Genomic DNA, 24,570 nt, shown 5'->3' with positions numbered 1-24,570 from the left:
GCAGTGTGATGTGAGGATGGAAAAATCCCTTTGGTTCCGATTTCAATATAGCCTCTCTGGAGCATCGGGCCAAGGGTTTAAGGTCAAAGGTAGGATCATAAACGGTCACAGATTCAAATTAAACTTCAGAGCTTCTTGTCCTTGTTAGACACAAATACAGCTGAAATTTATTGAGCTGCTGAGAGCATTCATATGAAGCTAATAAAACATGGATGACAGCACAGTTCTTTTACTTAATGGTCAATCGGTTTTGCAAGAGAGCCTGTAAGTTGTCCTCATTGCCAGCCTTTACCGCTTCACTTTTAAGCGGAGGGTCTCACATAAAAGGGGCCTATTTCGCGATAACAAACGGCTGTTTGTACATTATCCCGCTTAATACACGGCTACTTGTCACATGAGAAAAAACAACTGGACATGAAGTTTAAATTTGAAATATTGAATTAGCTCGTTTTTACCGAATGCAGACCTTCCGCGAGGAAAAGCTGTTTACTTTCGGTTTTAAGGTAAGAAACGACGTTCACATGTCACGAACAGGCAATTTGGTTTAATCATTATTTGTAAATATAATGTCAAATATGTTATTAAAAGATACATTTACATTTGATTGTCAAAAAACCTGTCAAAATGATTTGCTGCATCCAGGTTACCGTATTTTATTCGTTTTGAGAGGTTGTTATCTGGGAATAACGCGACTGGCCAATCAGAATCAAGCATTCCAAGCCATGTAATAACGCAAGTTAAGCAAAGGATTTTAGCACTTGCAGTTCCAACTGGAACCATTCATTGTAATGGCAGTGGCGCATCTTGTTAATATCTTTGCCATATTGAAGTCGGATTATAGCATCACGTTAGCATCTCTTAGTTATGACGATTGTATGTAGGCTTCCACTTTTGCTAGTTTAACAATGGGAAAACGGTCGGTGCGCCCGGGCACATGGTCTTAATGGGTTGTCCCAATTAACTTAATGAGTAATAGGTGTTTTTTGGGCATGGTGTGCAGTAAACCAATCAGAGTTTATCTCTCATTCCCTATAAGAGCCAGTTGTGCTTGCGCCATGGCGGAGTCGTTAATTACACGGTGGATTTTGCATAATGAACGCTTCTCCAGAGAGGAAATGCATCTGCTTGTGCACAAGGTTAAAGCGCGCAAGCGGACCATCTACAGGACAACCCCTGTCGCATTTCGCCGAATGTACGATAGTGCCCAAAGCATGTAAGTGTCACAAACTTTTGTTAACCACAGAGCTTTTTTTGCCATCTATCCATAGTCAAATCCATAGGCTTTCAGTCGAGGGAACCAGTGCACGGCTAACTTCCTACAAAAATACGTCATCTCTGCGGTACTCCATTGGTTCTGTGAAAAGCCTACAGTAATTCAGAATAATACAGAAACATGCATGTGTTTTTGGGACCCCTGAAATGTAAAATCAACGGGGAAAAATCTTTACAGGCCAAACATTAATATATGTACTCCTGCTATGTGGATAATGTATTAATATACTCTATGCTTAAAACAACAGTTGCATCATGCAGATTAATGTTTAATAATCTGGGGTATATATTGGTATATTCCCAGTCGGAGGTTGCAGTTCGTTTTACCTCCCCTTGGAGCTCATTTTATTAAGTCTATGACTAATCTTCACAATGAAATGTATCCGGTCCTTGGGAAATGCGATAGAGGAAATACACGTGAGGCTCTAGGGCTGCTCCCAAGCAGATGTAGCACATACACCCCAGTCCCATTTTTCATAGGTCCTCTCGACTTTTTCTCAGTATTTACTTTGTTGCTCAGTTGGCTAAAGGGCTGGAACTGTTGCCAAGGTTCAGACTGTTGGTTTAGTAACAGATATCTCCCATAAGGAAGGCAGGAATCTAAACAGGATGGTGAACAGATAGATAGAGGCATTAAGTGGGTGTCTGATAATGTCAATATGTTGAGTGTCATCCTTGTCTGAGACCACATTTAAGAAAACATTTACAATGGCCTCAAAAAGAATTAAACAGGGAAGTTGATTTAGTCATTTTTTCATTTTTTTGCCCCAAGGTCGTATGTTGAAGTTCACACAGGTGTCCCTGCAGAGTAACCACAGATGTGGTTCGTCAAAATAACGGATGTCATGCTCCACTACATCCTTTGTCGTTGTAATGGTATCAAATATATATTTATTTCAATGTATCATTTAAAATGATATATCACTCACTACAAAAAGGTGCCTGAAGCAGATATAACATTATAATTTGCCTTAGATATAATTTAGTGCCAGTAAATGGGTTAACTGAATTTTTCTTAAGCATGGTGACATAATGGGGTGTCAGAGGTGTCTAGTGTTTAAAACTGAATTAAACCACAATGACTAAGTTAGTGAAGTGGCCCTTAGAAACCCTTTATATGTCTTGGACCCTTAAATCAACATCCTGGGGGGACAAAGCCAAGCAATGGGTGCAGAAGAAGAATTTTGTTTATGAAAGAACCAACACGCAAATTAGCATCTGTTGACTGAAAAAGGACGGAAAGAAAGAAAGAAAGAATAAGAGTATGATTCTGTGACTCTATCCAGCCATAATAAGTCATTTTCTGACACTCTCCTGATAACTGGCTTGAGTTCAGAGGACATTTTCAGACCAGATCTGCTATACTAAAATCCTTTGTTTATTATACTTTAATGTGTTTAGATTTGACCATTACTGGTCTAGACTCCTCTTTTGGTCTCTGGCACACAGACTGCCGCACATGCCTTTCGCTTTATCAGGATGAGCGCAACATTTTTTAATACTGATGAGGGAACCTCATCTGGGCACACAGAAATGACAATATTAATATGACATATGACTATAATGGTTATTAAAGAGTCCTACTAAAATCCTACATTTGTTCTGTATACCAATCAATGTTTGTGTGGTATTTTTACCCAGGCGTTCAGTACAACACCGTTTTTTCTACCCCAAATAAAATCTTTCCCCTCAACTTCAGCAAAACTGGTGTTTAGGACTATTCTTTGGTGGTTTCGTTGCTATTTAGTAATCTGTACAAAAAGACAATCAGAAGTGCCCATTTACCCGAGAGGCCCTTTTGCTGTACAGCTCAGTCCAGAGATAATCAGACAATACAAAAAGACACTGCAATAAACAAAGCAGCAAGTAAACACAGTGACCGTGGGTGAGAGATTGATGGGAGGAAGAAAACAAATATGTGAAGCATCGCTAGGGAAAAACAGTTTTTGTTTTCCAGATGCCATGTGTGAACCCGATTTTCTCCATAAGTATGTGTGTCTGAATGCGTGTGTATGCAATTCATGTGCGCATGTGTATCTCCGGTTTGTGGGACCTGGGTGGGCCCCCCAGCTTTCGAAGAGGTGTTTGGATCCAGGAACCTGCACTGTTGCCTCAGGATTCAGGAATGAGCCCTCTACGGCTCAGGATATACAGTAAGAGCAGACATGACACAGCTGTGATGTAAGTAAGCGTGAGTCTAGGGAACTCTGTACTGTATATATAAAGAATTCAAGCACTTCAACCAAAAAAATGATATAGACTCATTACTGTATCTCTCAAATCTTTCAGACATGCCCAGGGGTGCCAGACCTCAGGATTATACTGTAATGCGCATTATGTTTCCATTGAGAAAATCATAAAATAGCTTTTGGGCAAAATTATTTTTATTCTTTACAGATTTACAGTAAAGATCTAATACAATATGACAGATACCACACATGTATATAGCGTGTCGGGCGTGAGTTTACATGATGGACTTATTTCTCACAAATAAACTTGCCAGCAGTCCCAGCTGTGCTAAAACATTGCTCTTCCGCTGACCAACTGGACAAGCAGGGAAGAGATCCAAACGTGGGTGGACTGATGGCCAGTAGTTTGGCTCGGTGCTTCAGTCCACTAAAGGAAATCTTTACACACAATAGACATTTGAGGGGAAGGATGCATTTGGCCACCAGACTAAACCGCAAGGGATTAGACAGTAGGATTAGTCATCCCTTCCTCTGCAAATGTTATAGCTGTCAGAACGTGCCAGTGTTATCAGCAAGCTGGCTTGAATAAGACTGTATGTTTTGAGCAATAACAGCTCCCTGGGGAAAGCAGGGGGATTTGACAGGGAACATGTAGGTAGTTTGGTTGAACCATATTTTTTAAGGCCTACATGTATGTACTTGCAGATTTTCAGTGTGAAGATCAGTGTCAATTGCAATGAATCATAATTCTCATAATGCTTCATTTCGGGAATCAAAACCTCACAAAATGTGGCATTGGTGTGAATGAGTTTGGTGCAATCAAAACAAATATTTGCAAATATTTGTGTTTAATTTAGTTGTACTGTGTTTAGACGTTTTAGACTTCATTTAAAAAGGCCTTCACTTATTTGACAGGTCCCTAAATACTCCAGATGGAGAATAACAACTTTATACCAAACAAACATTAGAGATTATCCAGGAAAAGAATAAACCTGTACTGAATTGTGGTGACATTTTGTGTGACAGCTGGAAGTTATCACACAACGTCTCTAAATGACCAACATCACTGATGCCTTTAATGTGGCCTGGTGTACTGATACAACGATCTCCTTTTTTGGCCTCCTTTCTGAACATTTCTTTGAAATGCATGTGGTGTCCATCCAATAGTCTGTTTATCATTATGCACTATCAATGTGACATGTATGTACAGTATGACATATGTAAATGCACATGAAAGTGGTCCGTGAGCCAGAACATGTGTGAGAGGTCTGGGTGTGTTTTAGAAACGTATGGGAACCGTTACTCCGGGTGGAGGTTTTTAACAGAGTAACCATAACCATAACATGATCCGACTGTATTAACTACAGTATGATGTCACTGATAGACTGATTACTGTTTCTTGCTGTCCGCACAAACTGTAACCAGGAACGCCCAAAAAGACAAATTATTGAAAGTAACTTTTTTATTCACTATATATAAGCAATTTACAACATACATTTGTTGCTATTTATTTCTGATTAAGATGGTAAAGATTAGAAATAGGTAAGGCTACTACATTTTGACCATGAACATCCCAATGGTAGGTGTGGCAAAAACGTGAAGTATGAACACATACAGATAGATAAAAGATGACGTAAGATACCACCCACTGACTGGAAATCAAGTGAGGAAGGTTAGATCTATACACCTGTCTGAAAAAGACAGACGCATGTCTGAACATACGTCAAAAGTCATCAATGTGCGTCTCTCTGTTTCCTTTGAAGACACTCTCGGTGATTCCTCTTACATCATTGTTTAGACTGCCTATTGAGTGAAAACTGCTGGTTTGAGTCCTGTGTTGAGACTAACACACAAAAGGCCAGAGCCATTAATAAAACAGGGATACGCTTTTATCATGTACTGTAGCCTAAATAGAGTGAACTGAAAGGGCAGTAAAATGGTGTTTTACTAGTCTACTGTAAATGTCTTAGGTATTTAGACAATGTTGTTACTGCGACATACCGAAAAGTAATCATACTGTTTTTCACAACTCAAGGACATTGTTTTTACTTTCGACATTATTGTGTAATTATTGTTAAAAAAATATCAGCGAAATCACATGTTTGTATGCGCAGACATTTTCAGCAGTCGTCTATGGGAGTTCGTGTCCAATAAGTTATATGACAGCCAGTCAAACTGTATGAGAAATCTGAAAATTTGGATACAAATTTTTAAAAGAGCCTTCCACATTTTCATTTAATCTGCTTTGCCAGATGTATTGTGGCCATTCCTGTTCAGTGTCTGTTGAGTTTCAACAAAAATAAACCTAAGGAGTGACAAAGTCATCCAGCAGTAATGTGAAAGACTGACAGCATGACCAGACACATGTAGACTTTGATAAAATACAGATTATCACCTACATGTACCTAAATACAAATATTCAATTCAATTTTATATAATGCTTTTCACAACGTGCATTGTTCCAAAGCAGCTTTACAGGGGAAAATAGAAAACTTAAAACACAAAAAAGGTAAAACTTATAATAAGTTCAATTATTCTAGTAAATAATATCTAATAAATGCAGTATCCCGGTCGTATATTTAGCCAATTTTGCATTTAAGTAAATGACCCTCAAATAGCGTCGGGAAGGCTATTCCAGAGTTTAGGTGCTACGTATGAGAAAGCTCGACCCACTTTGGTGGATTTAGTTATTCTAGGTATTATCAAAAGTCCAGAGTTTTGATATCTTAGAGAGCGTGATGGGTTGTAGTGTGATAGAAGCTCTGTTAGGTAGGTAGGGGCTAAACCCTTTAAGGCTTTATAAGTGATTAAAAGAACTTTAAAGTCAATACGATACTTAACGGGTAGCCAGTGAAGGGTTGATAACATTGGGGTTATGTGATCGTATTTTGTAATCCTTTGTAAATATTACTGTTGTATTGCTTGAAAGTGAATGTGAACTTGTTTTCTTAGCAGTATTTGAGGTCTGAAAAATACAGAGCATTTTTTCTGTTATTTTTATTTAAAATCTGGGGAAATATTGTTAGTAGTTCACAGAATGAAACAAAGATGATAATTTATCCAAATATGTAAATTCTGAAAACAATTTAAATGGTCTCTAAATTCTTTCCACGTCTATATATTTTAGAAGTGACAATTTAACATGTATTTAGAAGAAGTAAAATAATAATAAAAAAACATGATACTACTGCTGAATGCTTTGTTTTGTCCTACAAGCAAATGCAAGCACCGGTTTACAGTCTCTCACATGCGGGGTCAACTCTGCACTGCCCATGAGAGTAATTTCAGATGTTTGGAATGCCCGAATCCCACCCACCCCAATAGATGCCATGAGAATAGAACACTCTGTATGCCTACTCGCATCGTCTGCTTCACTCTGCTCACAATGCTCTTTTTGTTTTTATATGTGTGATATTTAATACATTTAGTGTTTTCCAAGAGTCTTAAAAAGTCAAAGTCAGAAATGGAAAAGGAACAGGCGGAGTGGAGGGGTTTATATTTCAAAGAGTTAAAAAAGTCCTTTAAGCAGGGTAAGAAAAGAAGAACTACTTTCAGTAATGACGTATGAAGAAATAAAGCAGTGGGAAAAATGAGCAGCAGGCATTCGGGAAACGGCGGAAACTTCCACAAAATTAACCGGATCGGCATAGGAAACTAATAAAACACCACCAAAGATGCAAAAACTCAGCCATTATACCAATATTGGTCCATTGACGTCATAGCAAACATTGAATATAAGGAATTGGCACTGGTTAGGGTGTTTTTTCCCAGCAAAACAATTGAATTCTCTTAAAAATGGCAGATCATTTCCAGGATTCTGCCTAATAGCAAGCAGGCTTTTAGGTTTCTATGGTAAAGCGATGAAAGGTTGTTGCTGTAGTAAAAAACAACATGCTTAAGATTAATTGTGTTAAAAATAAAAAATGTAGCTTGGAGACTGGAATGGAAGTCTATGATCAAATCAGATCCAGCGATTTTTCCTCTCCTAGAGACAGGAGATTCAAGACTTGCAACTGCATCCTCTCTCACACAGGCACAAAGCAGTCTATTAAAAGAGCTTCAGGATAAACAACTTGTTTGCATGGTATATGGATATCCATTTATAGAGACCCCCTAAAAATACGGGCGAGAGGGATGTGTCTTTTTCCCACCATAAAAATGATCTTACGGTACACATTGTGTCAACTTTCTGTCATGCATGCATCCCTTCCTTCTGTAACATGGATGTGTGTTTTTCAATATAATGCTTCCTTATAGTGATGTTTAAAACAGTGGCATTTTTATTTGCTATTCTTTTATGTCTTGTTTCCTTGCTAAAGTGTAATCTCTTTACTTTTCTTTTCAGGCAATACACAACTTCCGCAAGAATGATGCTGATATGGGATATTTTGACTGCAAGGCACTATTGGTCTACGTTATCTTCTCAAAAAGTAATCTTCACTAAATGACCCTCAACTTAGAAATCCTCATTTATACAGTAATGGTGTTTTGTCTTGTTTAGTTGCTGAACGATACAGCAGAAGATTTTAAGGACAGTTCACAATGCTATAACGGCAAACTACATTCCAGCATTGTGGTGTTTTAATGGATCAGAGTGTTACGCCTGGTTGTGTTTGTTGGGGCAGATGTTATGTCTCCCAACAAATACTGTGAATTACAGTGAATATCTGAAATGTTGATATTATATTACATGGTGTTGGGAGAATCAGTCCAACACAAAATTTTCCCATGTTAAAAGCAATACATATTATTGGTTGTTTGACAGAATTTGAGCCATGGGAAAACAGCTTTATACACTTTTGCCAAGGTCGCAGATGTACCAAATCTGATATTCATAAATTTGGTAAACAACACCATGTGCCTATTGTGAATTCATCTGATTATCTTTTAGGATTTATTTGATTGTTTGTTCACAAATATCCCTGTGAATAAACCTATATCACTTTTATATTGAGTGTTTTATTCAATTTAAACAAATATTTCATTTCTTGTTTAACTAAGCTCAGAAAAAAGTTTAAAATATCAACAGCTACTCAGTACGTATCGCACACCTTCCATGTTGAAAACAAGCGGTCCTGAGATAACTAAACATATTGTATTCCTTTTGGGTTTATTTCCCGCTGACATCACAAGATGAACATCCGTGTATCACAAGGGACCCGAGATGTGAATTGTGTCCAAACATCTGTGAGAATCGTTTTCCTTATAAACATCATATATCAAACCTAGGACATTAGGAGTGGAAAAGTGTATTTGACTAAATTAAGGTGGTGAAAGACTGTAAAAGAAAACAAATATGTCACTAATAATAAACATTGCTCAACAAAGCTGTGTGAATATCCAAGTACACACCAAAGTTGAATATTTCATGTTAGGATTTTTTTTGCTTTAGTAATAGTGATGATGATGATGTTATATTGTAACATAAGCAATAATGTAAATGTGTTTTTGCCATACAGTATGACTAAAGCACTGAAACTGTAAAAATACTTAACTAACAAAGTGTCAGAAAAACTGATGTATGGCATTTCTGTCTGTGTCAAGTGGGTCACAAATACCAACACAGGGAGTGCTCATCTGCTATTGCTTTCCTTGTTTGTTAGAATGGGTACATAAACCCAAAACACCTATACCAAAAACACCTTGGCACTTACACTCTATTTTAAAGGTTATTTGGGGTGACCGAGGTGCTATTTACAGTAGCACTGTTTCCGTATAAAGAACTAGTAAGGCCCTGTATGGATCTTCGGCGGTTCTATATACTGTAGCATATACTGTAGTCATCCCAAAAAAACGCTGAAGAACCAATGAACACCAAAATATGGTTCTATATGGCACTAAAACTGGTTCCCCTATGAACCACGAGCTAAGAACCACTTTACGTAATATATAGCACTTTTTTTAGAGTGAAAGGCTGTGGTTTCATAGAACAATCAGAGCCCTTTTCCTGCTACTGTATAGTGCAGGAAAAACACAACCTAACGGACATCTCAAGCTATACTCACAAGATCCTTCATATCCTGACGTTTTTGCTGAGGAATGTATTTCCTCTTTCCCCCACCCTCCCTTAAGACCTTTTCCTTCGCCACAGACGAGAAAGGTCAGCAATATGACGAACAAACAAACTGCGTCTTGTACAGTTAGATATTCTCTTGGGACTTTTCATATTTTCTTATATTAACAATTTAAATGTTGTTTCACTTCCATAGACCTAAAACTTTTTTGATTCTTGAAAAGAAAGCACAATTTAATATGGTTTTAAATAATTTGTCTTAGGTAGACACAACTAGTGTCAGTAAACATGTTAATTTGGTAATAACCATATAATATAACATTTGATGTTACTGCTCCACTAACAGCTGTATCCATCACTAGTATCCAAGCCATAATGGTGACTTTGTCCCAAATTAATGTGAATTGAATATCCAAGACTGTAGTGTGTCCCAATTGTCGTGTTGATACTGAATGGTGCTCACGAGCGCCCCCCTTATGTGTGCTATGCAACTGCTGTGCAGCATTTAATGATATGGTCACCAAAGCAGGCTACCACACAGAAGGATTTGCAATATTGGATCAATATGTGGGCTCTGAGGAGGAATGTATGGTGTGGTATTTGGGGCCGGACCAAATTTTTTTCTGGAATAAAAAGCTAGAAATAAAAAGCTTTTTCTTATTGTTCATGTTCAAAGCTTATTCACATGCACAACCATACATAGAATAAGAATAGGAAATAGAGATAGAAAGAAAAAGAAGGTTAAATGAAATATAAATAGTGTAAGGGGAGTGTGGGCAGGTTACGGATGTCCATGGAAAGTGCAAGTGCTGTGCAATATATGCTATATATATATATAAGTTTACAATTATGTACAATGCGCAATATATGCATATACAGTCATGTTTGTTGTATGAGTTGTGTTACGCAGGAAAGTTCTGGTTGAGGGCCCTGATAGCCTGAGGGAAGAAGCTCCTCCTCATTCTCTCTGTATTTGCCTTCACGGAGTGGAAACGCTTTCCTGACTGCAACAGAGAACAGTCCATTGTTGGGATGGTTGAGGTCTTTCATTATCCTCCTGGCCTTGGTCAAGCACCGTCTAGTGTAGATGGTGGGCAGGTCAGGAAGCTCAGTGCGGATGGAATGCTCATCTGATCGCACCACCCTCTGAAGAGCTTGTAGTATGTCCTGCTAGGTGCTGTTTCCGATATGATGCTTCCTGTCAGGATGCTCTCAACTGTGCCGGTTTAAAAAGTCCTGAGCACCTGAGAGGGCTGTTTAGAGTCCCTTAGGCGTCTGAGGTGGAAAAGACACTGCCGGTTTAACTGTGTGGTGGATGTCACATGACCATGAGAGGGTTCTGTAAGATGTGAACTCCAAGATACCGGAAACTAAATCATTTCTCCCCTGGGGTCAAGTTGATCATGTTTGGTTGGTAGTTCCTCCTCTCCTGCTTTGTACTGAAGTCCACAATCATCTCCTTTGTCTTGCTAACGTTCAGGAGGAGATTTTTTTCCTGGGACCATGTCTCCAGGTTTTTGATCTCTTCAAGGTAGGTCATCTCATCGTTGTTGGAGATCAGGCCCACCACAACCGTGTCATCAGCAAACTTGACAATGGTGGTGGAAGTGGCTAAACAGTCATATGTGTACAGTGAGTACAGCAGGGGGATCAAAACACAAGCTTGGGGGGCTCCAGTGCTGAGGGTAGGTGAGATTTCCACCAAGAACTGCTTGCGGTGTGTCTGTCATCCCAACAAAGGGATGGCCTGAGTCCCAGCACTTCCAGCTTGGAGGCGAGTATGGAGGGAATTATGGTGTTAAATGCTGATCTGGTGTCGACGAACAGAATTAACGTAATTCCCTTTTCTGTTGTCCAGATGGTTCAGGGCTGTGTGATGGAGGTGTGCGTCTTTGTGGAGTGGTTAGGGTGATATGCAAACTGCAACGGGTCCATGGTGTCGGGTAGTGAGAAAGTGATGAGGTCCATTACTAATCTCTCAAAACGTCATCTCAGTGGAGGATGGAGCTACTGGACGGTAGTCATTAAGAGCTGGGGTTTCTTTGGGACAGGAACATTGGTGGACTGTTTAAAGCACGAGGGTATTACAGACTGTTCAGGCAGAGCTTGAAAATCTCTGTAAATACCGAAGCTAGTTGATCAGCACAGGCTCTCAGTATCCGAACTGTGAAGCCGTCTGGTCCTGCTGCTTTCCTGGTATTCACTCTCTTGAAGGTTGTTCTCACGTTGTGCTAAGAGATGATGATTGCATTATTCGCTTCGGCACTCTCCGCTTGCATGCTGTTAGCAGTGTTGTTAAAAAAGTTAGCAACCTTAGCAGTGTTGTTAAAACCTCTAACTCCGTTATCACCTTTAGATGGCGTGCGGTTAGCGTAATTGGCGCTGTTAGCTGCAGCCACGAAGCGAGCATAAAAGGTGTTTAGCTCATTTGCAAGTAAAGCGTCTGCATTCATCGCCCTGGAGGGTGGTGTTTTGTAGTCCGTCATTGTTCTTAGTCCTTCCACATGCTTTTTGATCTCTGATCAAAGAGAGACTTGATCAGAGTTTTTTACTATAACACTGTGTGGTGAGGAAGGCGGGACGAGAGCCGTGACGCGGGGCCGGTGGCGTGAGTGATCAGTGCAAGCAGCTGTGCGCGCACCGGTCCCGCATCTTATCAAGGAGGAGATTGGGAGCTTAAAAGGATGTTCGGCAGGACTGTTGACGAGAGAGGACCGGGCCCGGACATATGTTTAGTTTGTGTATGTTTTATGGCCGGCAGTCTACCGTGAGGTGGCTGCCGGTTACTTCCGTGTTCAGTGTTTATTGTTTATTTAATTAAAGTTTTGGTGTTTGAATGTTCGCCGGTTCCCGCCTCCTTCCTTCCCTTCTATGGATCTTTATTACACACTGCTTCACTATTTTCACCGATGTATGTTCCAGATCGCGAGCCCTGCGTTTTGGGCAGCAGAGCGAGAGTTCAGAGCATCGCGGATAGTTTTATCCACCCACAGCTTCTGGTTTGGAAACGTTCTGATGATTGTTGGTGAATGTTATACCAACAAACGTCAGATGAAAAACACTACACTAAGACACAAACCTAGACTATGTATCCTTTTCAGTTCTCCTCTTTATGATTAAATATTATCAGTGTTACAGACCTGCTGTCACAAACTGGTGTTTTTTTCCCCGCTGACTAGAGAAACTGACCCGCAAAACTATTGGAAACCTGGTGATGTTGAGAAGCAGTTGCTGGAGACATTCTTCATTGCCTTTTAATTCCACCACAGAAGCATATAAACCTGGCTAAACAGAAGACTGAAACAGACTTACTCTTCCGCCCTTCTCGGGGTAACACTGACACCCCCCACTGCAGTCTCTTCCTCCACATGGGCCATCATACTTCTTGACCCCCTGAGATCAGAAAAGAGAGACAAAAGATGGTAAGATGACATTTGGGATATATGTTAACCCTGTAAAGAATGAGACAGAATTGAATTTAAAGTACATTTAGCAGCACATACAACATATTATGCAAGATCCAATATTTTTTATGTAAATCCCTGTCACATTCAGGACACATTATATGCTAGATGATAACTTCTCTTGAACTGTGGCGTCTTTAAAACGTGAGATGACAATCAAATATAAACTAAAACTGTGAGGGGTCAAATTGTTGACCAAACATCCAAAGATGTAAAGTTACACATCCATAACTTACACTAAGGTATTTCTATGTTCTATAAAGCATGACTTTATACTTGACCACACAGTTGTAACTAAGCATTTCACCATGACATCAAGTTGTGCATTAACTTATGACAGCAATTCATTGAGGGAATTCTTAGAGCCCTGTAGATAAATATTACTGAACTAATGAATACATTACATATTTGCGAATAAATCTCTTTGTGGGGGGGACTTCTCTTTTAGAGGGCCTCATTCTATGACGCCAGCGCCTCATTTCACACCTACACACTGATTCTGACCACTGAAACAGTCCTGTGTGTTACCATGTCACGTCACTCCTTTAATAAAGGCAGAATAAAACCACTTGCTGTATTTTTCTCCTATGGGACCGAGTGTTTCACACAAATTCCATCTAGTTCGTGTTCCATCTAGAGATGTTGGGGATGCAACAGACAAAGGCCACATTGATGCTCCTGTCCTAAGTCACAATTCTTTTACTGAGAACTCATTGATGGATTTATGAGTGATTTATGATCCTCCATAAGAATTTCCTTTCTCGCAAAATGTTGCTGCAGAGCTCAGAATTAAAACGAAATAAACAGATATCCTAACAAATGACTGTAAAGGTAATTTGTACAGACGTAAATTTTATAGTAAAATGGTGAGGGTCCATTGCACACAATGTATAAACAAACCCACACTTAGATAATAACAATGGTTACAAGTTGGCCGTTGAAAAACCCACACCAGATTACCACAAATTAAAGACTTGGGTTTGGGATGTGGAACATTGTATGCAGCAGCTCCAGAGGAAAGCGGAGGTATTGTCGTACATGAGGTGGGGATGATAAAGGACTAAACAGCAGCACCAAAATCATTTCAGTGTATTGCTTAACAGTTGATGATCACAACAGATGATGAGAGGAGTATTGTTTTCTATCCTGTTCCACCCCACGCTTTCCCCAAAAATGTGACCTTTTCCACCACTACCTGGAAAAACATTTCCCAACAGAGCCTGAAACAATGATCACCTAACTAGCACATTTGTTCCCGTCACAGCCGCAGAGGTATATGGGGTAAGAATGTGTTTTGGTCATCAAGTTGCCACTGGAGGTCTGAATCTATTGAGTAAACACCTTTGTGGACTTGGTTACATATTGTGTATTGATATTGGGGCTGTTTAGCCTTTAAACCATTTAGGCACGATTTGCTTTGACGCTTCAGTGTAGATAGACAGCTTCTAACTGTGGGATGCGGCGCAACGCCACAACGGTCCAGTCTGGTGTATACAGTCAGAGGCTAAAGGCTGCGTCAGTGAATCTCTGCCAGACAGCGTACCGGTATTAAGTTCATACTTGAAGGAACAAAAACACACGATTGTGCCAGAAAGCCCATTTTGTCTGGCATTTTTGTAAGCACAGATTTCAAAGTGTTAAATAAATCTCCAAATGAATGCAAAGAGTTGTGAAAATGGGTTCTATGTGATTAGTACGATTGACGGCACTAATTTATATTCAATCCATTCATTATTCTCAGAAGGAATCAATCAAAACATATCATTGTTATCATATAAACAATACATTTAGGTGAATTTGCTAAGGAATGTGTACAAGTGTTAATAGGTATTCTTGAATCACATGGGAAAGAGATTCCAGTGTCTGTTCCAGTGAAAAATTTATGTACTTAGAGTAAGAACTGTTTAAAGTCCACATGACATAAAGTTGTTCAACGTACAGTGTGTTCAGCCTTACAGGAAGGTCAGAAGACAGTCTGTAAGGCCATCAGCTATATACCAATAACAGAAAAAAAGAAGACAATAAATACAGATCGCAACAGTTTTATTATTGTAGGGCCCAGAAACATCCCAGACAACAGTGATAACTGACTAAACACTGACCTTAAAAGAACATCCCACAAAGACAGAAAATCTTATAGCATAGGACAGAATATAAACTTTAGCCCTGATGCGTTGGGGGTTTCATCTGCATGATATTTGGGATTCCTTCAAATCAATTGGTAACGATGTGTTCGATCAAAAATTAGTTTGGATAAAAGTGTCTGCCACGTCCACAATGTTAATCTACATTTTGGAAGAGGAATAATGAAAAAATGTTGGGTAGTGGACCTTGTAAAAGTTCACAAATGTTTAAATGGAGTATTAAAGGGATAGTTCGCAAAATTATGTTTGACGGTGACTAACACATTAAAATATCCATTTAAAACGGAAAGTTCAGCCACAAATTAAAATTCTGTCATCATTTACTCACCCTCGGTTTGTTCTAAAACAATTGATGACAGAATTTTCATTTGTGGGTGAACTTTCCTTTTTCACAGTCAAACATAATTTTGAGACGACACCCACAATACGCCATTCAACAAAACTCTACAGTAGGTCATCATTACCTGACTGCACCTACAGGGTTGTTTTATGGATAAGTGTCACAATCTCGGGGAGAGATCTCAGGGGAGAACCCAAATGCAGGCAGACACGGGGATGAAGGGCTTAACAAGACTTTTAATTACACAAAACAAACACCCACAATGGGGGAAAACCCTAACCAAAACTAAAGTACAAACTTGAAAACAAATACTTCCCACATGGGGGGCAAAAACAAACTACTCTTTCAAAAAACAACTTCACACAAAGAATCCTGAACAAAGACAAGGTTACTGGGACCATCACACATAGACTCTTGACAGTACAAGTACAACGAACAAGCACAGGACAATGAACACAAGGATGTTTTAAAGGGAAACAAACACAGGATAATTACTAAGGGGCAGATGAAGGTAATGAAACACTAATGGGAAGGATAACGAGACAAAAGGGCGAGGAACACCGACGGGACACGAGAAAGCACATGGCAAGTCAAAATCTAAACAAAGCCATGTCTTTCTCACACAAAACCTAAGGCTATGCCATGACTCCGCTGCAAGACCAAGAAATAAACATGACATGATAGCGGAATCATGACAGATGAGGACAGACTTCCTTATGAAAAAATTCAACTGATCCACGAATGTAAACATATCCGGAAACAAATTAGCAAGCATAAAACTTTATAAGAACAGTTATACAAAACACAAATTCTGGGAGCACAATAAACCAAACGCAGTCACAATTATGCACAGACTTCATAGTTTGTTTTATCACTTGGTTCAATTGCTTGAACTTAAGTTTGCAATGTACCTTTGGCTCTCAACTCTGACATATTCACGTCATCGACATAAGTACCACTTCGAGTACCGGCTCCAGCTGTGTACAGAACAGCCAGTTAACTGAAACTTGCAGTCAAAACTGCACACAATTTATCCGTAGACAATCAGCTATATAAATATACTTTGCATTTTTGCATGTCTTTAACTATAAAACGATACACGTCTTTGATACAACGGATCGCTCCAGTACCATTTGCGTACCAGAGTTTACATTTACCCTATCCCAGCTCACCTTGTGGTACAGTAAAATTATTTCACAGTTTAAGAAATTAACTATGATGTCAAACGAACTCGGATTCCCATCAAAAATGTCGCTGGTGTAGATGTGTTATGTACTTGCAGAGATACGATATTTATAATGCATATTTCGAAGCCATTTAAGCCTTGTTGTCATGTAGATGAAAGCGGATCATTCAATGGGGCTCTTTCATTCAGAAACATTTAAGGCCCCTTAAATAAGACATGGAGGGAAGACTACGTTTCATTCCAGAGCCCTGACTTCAGATTAGCCAGAAACAGTCTGCATTCATCTGCATTACACTAAATTGCACCAATGTCTCGAGCAGACAAGATAATAATAACTCAATTCACTTATCTTTCTTAACAAGTGTCTGGATAAATGTCTAATGCCTAAACTGGTTAACATTTAGAGGATAACATGAAGAATGTTTTGAATAGAAGACTCTATATAATAGAAATCCAAATACTGTGGATAAATTACATTCTTATTTCAAATCCACATTCATACTTGATGTGTGTTAGACATACTGTAACCCAGTACAGTGCTTACCAGACGATGTGATGACATTGTGACTGTGAGTTTACATATCTGTGTGGGCACATGGCAGAGAAAAATACTACGACTGTAAATGATGATAAAGTGACAGAAACATCCATGTATGGTCGCCTCTGTAGTCCAAGACAATATGAGTCATGTTTTTAATGCACCATATTCAAAACTGTCTGTGGTTAACCGTGCAGCCTAAATTCCCACAGTTATTTCAACACCAAGTGTCTTTCGGCTCTGGCAAATCCCTGCAACAGGTGTCTGGCAAAAACAAGATCCAGATGCTACACTAGAGGATAGAATCAGTGTGAAAAATGAATGCTACAAAAACAAGTTTGTTAAAATTTTAAGATAATGCTGGATTATGAGATTATAAAACTGCATTGAGGGGAAAAACATTACCAGGGCTTCGATTGTCCATACTAAACTGCGTGGCTTTGACTCGTTGTGTTTATAGGTCGTGGTTAGCCTATTAAAACAACTATATGATTTGGAAATAATTCAAATGCATCACTTTTAAACAAATTCTCGTCCTTTAATTCTGTTTCTATATTATTTTAAGATGACTTATTTTTAATAAAACCTAGGTGTCTGCAACTTCTGAAGCTACAAGTTAACAAAAAGTTAAAGGGAAAGTTTATTCAAAAATGGAAATTCTGTTATCACTCTTTTACCTTTGTCATTTCAAACCCAATTGCATTATGATCCTTTATTAAAGACAGGTTGTGTTTCAATCTGGTAGTATTTGTATAAAATATCAATTGACCATGTGTTTACTTCGTTTACCGATAAACATGAAAAAATGTTTTTAGCAGTTGTTGTGTAATTTGCACTCCAAGAAAGCAATTTGTTGGACCTTGGTATTTCCAAAATCCTGCGTACGGCCCTGGCTTTAGATCGAGGGAACCAGCGCGCCGCTTACTTTCAGGTTAGTCTACAAAAATACGTCGTCTCTGAGGTACTGGATAGATAACAAATGAGCAATCGCATGAATATTGTTACACGGATTGTTACACCTCACATAAACAAACTGAAATGATGTAGACAAGAAATTGTGTTTTTACAGATACGTTTTACAGAGTGTTTTTACAGATAAGATTCTCAGTAAGCACTGCAAGATCCTATGGGCGGTTTACAATTTCAAACTACTGTATAATAGGAAAATGGCTGTTTCCAGATGACAGCCTCATGTGACTGACTTTTTGTCTAAAGGCGTGATCAGGGCTGGAAATGAGGGAGCGAAATCAAGGAAGTAGATTTTAAGGCACAGGGATCCACCTCAAAATGTAGAGAATGTTCTAGAGGATTGCAGCTGTAGTTTAATAACATCAAATACGCCCCCAACTAGAGTATCTTCAATGAGTCTCAGCCATCTCCACCCCTAGGCGTGATATTTCAAATATTTATTTTGATGGGATTTTAGTTTAAAGATCCAAAACAATCTTAGGCTAAAGAAAAAACACTCCTCACACCAAACCACTTTACCAAGCTGTAAATAAAGATGAGAGCTTATGTTTAATACCTGCATATGAAGTGGCTTTAAATTCAGTCAGCTCTAAGCTGGAGGTAATTTATCAGACGGAGTTTGGAACTGAATATGACTTTCAACCACTCACACACTGAACACTGACCCAACAGCATTCAACAATCTCACATTACTTTAAAACTTCCTGAGCGCTGCCTTTTGCCCTCTTCTGTGGACCTTTCACCCTAACTGTGCTCTTATGTCCGCTTGTGAGCCTACCGGGAAAGAGAAGCGAATGGAATGTCTATCTTAAGTTTTTAATTATATAGTTACTGTTTGCTTTAAGTGTATGTCTATAGGGATACGAATGTTAACAGCAACAGGAAATGTTGTAAGTCACATTCACTCACACAAGCTCTGCAGCTCTGTGTCAAAGCATGTGCTTGGCAACAGCACGATTGCGATAACATCAAAGACAAAATGTGCAATCATTTAATGGTGAATCAAATTGTCTCATTACAGATGTCATACAACAACAGCTTTATTCCTAGCTTTTATTTACTAGACTGGCCATGGGGACAAAGCTGTTCCCGAACAAGGGCATCATTTTATGGACACAAGAACCGCAGACAAACTTCCTTTTGAAGCACCAATTTCCACTTCAATTGACATGTTTGACTTCTCAGTATCTCTGCTATCACTCTGATGTCTTCAATCATATCATATATTCATTTGGTCACTCATTTTTGTCATCAAGCACCATTTTTTGGTTGTTGGAACACCAAGCAACGCAAATTTGTGTAATTCTGTGAAAATTCATATTGAAATCAAGTTTTGCCAGATAAACTATGAGAACATTTTCAGTTTAAAGCAAATGTGAATAGATGAAATATTTCTGTCACGGTATTTTACATTTATGCAGTTGGCGGACACTTAAATCCACTTCAGTGACTTTAAGTGCATTCCTGGTACATTTTATCAGCATGTGTTAATTTACCTCACAGCCTGTGATGCAACGCGGCGAGATATTTTTTTATTGACCTGTATATTGCCGTACACGTACATTAAACATTTACCTGCTTGAAAATTCCTCACATGCCTGCTCAATTTGCAAATAAAGCTGTGTTTAGTTACTCAGCAAAGTTTTATGATATCTCCTTCAGACAGCGTTGAGGAGGAAACTCAACTTGAAGTCTGACAGGCTGGAGGAGGGAACCGTGACACCTGCCAATTAAAAGACTATATAATGAGTTGAGATGAGAGCGGAATGTGACCTGTGTGTGCGCGCGCGTGTATATCGGCCATACAGGTCAGTGGGAGTTCAGGCTGTGCCGTTTCACATGTCTGAGGGAGTGTGGATAGCAGCTGGGCTGTAAAGTTCAGAATACCAGCATGCTTTATGAGATTCTTCAGCATCTCACCGTGACGTCTTGCCGATGCACATATGTTGTAGAGCATGATACTATGTGAAGGGATCAACCACACATAAACAAACAATTATGAATGGAATGATGCAGCCCATTGGATTTAAACAATACAACTTGGGTTTCAAAGTAGCTTCCCCGATACTATTTTCCCCATATGTTCAGGTGGCACATAAAATAATGTGTTTACCGGGGGAGGATTACACATTTGACAGGACAGGACTTATCTTGGCTATGTAATATGAACAAATGTACACATTAGCCCTAATCCAGAGCAGAGCCATAGGAATGATAACGATAACAGTGTGAGATGTACAGTATGAGCGATATGAATTAGACACCACTAAGCACCTGTGAAAACTAACTAATCTGTATGGCATTCTTCGGGGAATGCTAATGTACAGTCCACTCTGGAAATGTACAAATGCCCTGAAAATAAACATAAGAAATGTCTTGTCGACCATGTTCTGTGCACGATTGTAATGGGGAGTTAAAAATACTATTTAAAGGTGTCCTGAACTGGTTTTTATTATTTTATAGTGTTGTCTGAGGTCTACTTATGACGTGCGCATGGTTTTTACCTTCAAGAATATCAAAATCAATAAGTAATAGGCAATTTTCTACCTGGGTTATGAGGCCGGCTCAAGAAGTTTTGAGGCCGGTTTTTAAGGGCCTTAAAAATAAAGCCAACAAAGACAAAAACAAACCTTAAAATGCTAATTGTTTTTATATTTTAGATGGCCAGACAAACTCAAAATCTGCAACAGACCATTTATTAAGACCTAAGTGCCGAGGCTTTTTGATCTAAGATCAAACAACAAGCATAAAAGCGATAATTAATAATAATAATAATTATTGTAATTATTAATAATATGTTGTAATGGTCATTTTAAACCTGTTTGACTTTCTTCTGTAAAACACAAAAGCGTTGGTAACCGAACCACAGCGATACTCATTCACTTAGGTTGGTTGTGAATGGGTACCGCCATTGTTCAGTTACTGACATTCTTCAAAATATCTTCTGTTCTGTAGAAGCAAGAAAGTCATAAAATGACAAGATGGTGAGTAAATTATGACAGAATTTTTATTTTAACATTACGATTTAAAGTTAAAATGTATGTTTAAGGAAGTATGCGAATAAAGAGGACAAATGACTGTATTTGTCCATGTAGTCTTTCAATGAATAGTTCCTAAAACCGTACACTTGCAATAAAAATGCTGTTGAAAATTGGTTTTATTTAAGTGTAGCATGTTGGACACTATGACGGCAACCTCCAAAATGCAAGTGCACAAAGGAGACAGTGATCTCTTATTCAAAAGAGGCCCATTCAGTTCTTTTTGATGCTGATCTTTATTATCCCCTCTTATCTTGAGTTCAGAGGACCTTTCTCTGCTGAGACAGAGCGCCAGCATCCCATCCAGCCTGGCATAAAGACAGGAAGCCGAGGATGCTGGGTAAAAAGTGGGTGTACAGACGTAAATACTGAGTAACACAAACCACAGGAGAAAAGTGTACAGAACACGAACCAAAGTCGGGTACGGTGTGTTGTGTCTAGAACGACTGATTGTATTGACCTCACAAGTCCAAAGTACCCGAGCAAGGTACCTAATGTTCGTGTAAAGCACATCATGCATCATAAGTGCACGAAGCAAATACTTACTCTTAGTTTATTTACCTGAAAAAAACACTGTTTACTGTAAACATGCAGACATCCAACACAGATCAACAGATGCTAATGCTTTTTGAAATTGGTCCAAGATTGCAATGCAGCTGTTTAGTTTCATTTGTCGCTGCTGCTAAGCCAGCAACCACTTACTTTTGCGTATCTAGGGCCTGCATCACAACATGCTAAATACAACTAGATAGACCTCTGCAACGGCATGGTCATTCCTTCCCTGGCAACCGCACACAACACCCTTGCATTTACATTTATGCATTTGGCAGGCGCTTTTATCCAAAGCGACTTGAATCGCATTATACTTTACATAATGAGTATGAGCAATCCCTGCGATCGAACCCATGATTTGGGCGTTGCTAACGGCATGCTCTAACCACTGAGCCACAGGAAAGCATCACGACATGCAAACACTTTCTTCTTAAAAGGCCTCTTTAGAGGTATGTTACTATTAGGTGTCCTTTGTTTTCTTATGTACTTGCATATTGTGCCGCATACATGTTGCATCATTAGCCACCCCGTGTTGTTTTTACAGTATCCCTAAACGGACCAACAGAGCGCGTTTTGTGACGATACCCCTAGCCCTGTGTCAGCCACCTTGGTGTTTCAAGAGGGAGGGGTGGAGCAAGCCATTGGTTGCAATTCGTAACCTCACCACTCGATGCCACTACATTTCATACACTGAACACACACTAGCTAAACAATAGCCAGATGCCAGATGTTGCTTAATAAACACACCTGGTACAACATCTTTGATGAAAGCAAAGAAATACACAAAGATAAAAAGTAATCAACAAAATATTTTTCTTGGCTCAGAATTTGTTTTGAATTGAATTTCAGACTTTCCTGTCTAAACTATCCATAAATTCCTCAATTTACCAAGCTCGTAAAACTAGAAAACATTTTGTTGGTAAATATTTTAGGTAGTTTTTTTTCTTCAGAAAATCATGAGCTTCTGATTACTCTCTTCTCAAATACAGAACATCTCAAACATCTGAAACAAAGTAAAGATTTTGTTTAAAAAGAAGAATTCCTTAAAAGTAATATTGCTTTGAAACAAGTCGGAGGACGCGTAAATGAAGACAGAGTTTTAGAGCCCACAGCTTTGAAGCGGAGAGAGACAATAACTTTATAATACAAAGAGTCATGACGGCTGGTCTCTGTCGGCTGATAGACTAAATGTGCTGTGGGAAAAAAGTGAGGCAACAGACGGAAACAACTGGAAAGGACATTCCATTAGCCCTTACATGTAAGCAGCTGTGGGTCTGTACACGGGATATCCAGCTGTTGATTTCTGGAATCCTCTGTATTGCCCAATTTCATTTCAAAATGCTGTTTTGTTTTACTAAACAGAGAAAATGTAACAAAACTACCACGGCAAGAAAACAAAATATCAGACTGCTCATCTGTGAATGAACAATTACCAAATCAAATTCAGCATTGTGTGTTTCATGTGAACATGCACATAGACACAGACCTGCCTTTAGGGGAATCTTCCCATTTATAAAACACAAATGGACAAGGCATTTTTGTGACCATATGGCCTCTATTTTACTAAAAGTTCAGTGATTTGAAGGTTTTGACTCTCCTTGCACCTACAGGAGGTTTTGTCAGTTAAAACAAAGATTTCCAGATGGGTGATATCCATCCATTCTGCATCAGGAAAGACACATTAGAAGACAAGGAAAAGTAACATTGAAATTAGGACATTCCGGATGTTGCACTGACAACAATTTGGAATCACTCTGGAGACAACACATTCCACCAGAATCCTTTGAGGAGTTACGGATGGTGAAAGAAGCAGTGTGAGAGATGGATTGACAGAGCACCGGGGGAGTGAGACGGGAGGAAAGGAATGAGAAAATGGACAGGACTGGGATATCTCAGTAAAACACACATTAAGAAAAACTGCCAATCTTGAGAACGGTGAAGACTTGCAGATTGAGGAAGAATTGTTCGTTTGCCAGCAGCATACATTTTTATTCACGTGTGTGATGTGCACTGCAGCACATTTCAGAACAAATCAAAAAAATGTGTACCTTATGCCATTCCTAAACATTATGCATTAAAGTAAGTCACTGTACAGTCACTGCATTGAATTCACTCAGCTGCATATCCATTACATTATCTGCTTTTGTGTTCAGCAGACTGTCATAAAGGTTTAGAATAACACGATGATAACAATGATGAATTTTAATTTTGGGTGAACTATTCCTTGAAAAACCCTGCGTGATGTTATCATAACCAGCATACTGTAGTGCAGTGGGTATCTCGATCAGGGTGTTTCATCAGGTTCAGTCTGAAAGCTCAGCACAATTCAGGCTATGTCTGGAAAAGCATACTGCCTTACAAACTGTTTCTGAAGTACGCACTTTACTATACTATATATTTTATGCCTGACTGTGTGCTTTAAAACATGGAATTAGTCAATACGTAACGAAGAAAATTGCATTTTGCTGTACCATATAACGTACCATATTTACGATGTGTGACAAATAAGCAAGGGAAATTATATTAGCGGTGATTCTTACAAAACAACAAATTGAAATGTATAAATTATAAAAACATTATAAAAATGTAAACACAAAAAATCTTTCAATAGTCGACAGTGCATGCTACTGTTCCAAAGCCTCAGACAGTCAGCCAGATAGAATACTGAACAGGTGCCAGGCATTCTGAGTCATATCATTGGTCAGAGTGTGGGAAAATAACTTCTGTGGTCTTGTAAACAACAGATACACCATAAAAAAAAGAAATATACGAATACAGATCCATTCTTACTACAACCTCTCAAACTACAACCGGCTGAAAAAACACATGATGCTTTCTTCTGAAGAGTCTGAAAGTGGTACTCGG

The 24,570-nt window shown here is 38.9% G+C and overlaps 1 protein-coding gene across 1 annotated transcript in view; it reads right to left on the bottom strand.

The window, feature by feature from the left end:
- Nucleotides 1–24,570, bottom strand: part of col4a2 (collagen, type IV, alpha 2) — a 61,840-nt gene that overhangs the window by 28,497 nt on the left and 8,773 nt on the right. The window contains exon 4 of the mRNA XM_079464605.1: nucleotides 12,787–12,867. Coding sequence (XP_079320731.1) covers nucleotides 12,787–12,867 — 81 coding nt within the window. The remainder of the gene's footprint in view (nucleotides 1–12,786; nucleotides 12,868–24,570) is intronic.

This window comes from Barbatula barbatula (genome assembly GCF_947034865.1).
Source record: "Barbatula barbatula genome assembly, chromosome: 9".
In the NCBI taxonomy this organism is placed as follows: domain Eukaryota; kingdom Metazoa; phylum Chordata; class Actinopteri; order Cypriniformes; family Nemacheilidae; genus Barbatula; species Barbatula barbatula.
Note: the sequence above shows the minus strand (reverse complement) of the source record. Positions and strands in the feature narration are given on the sequence as shown.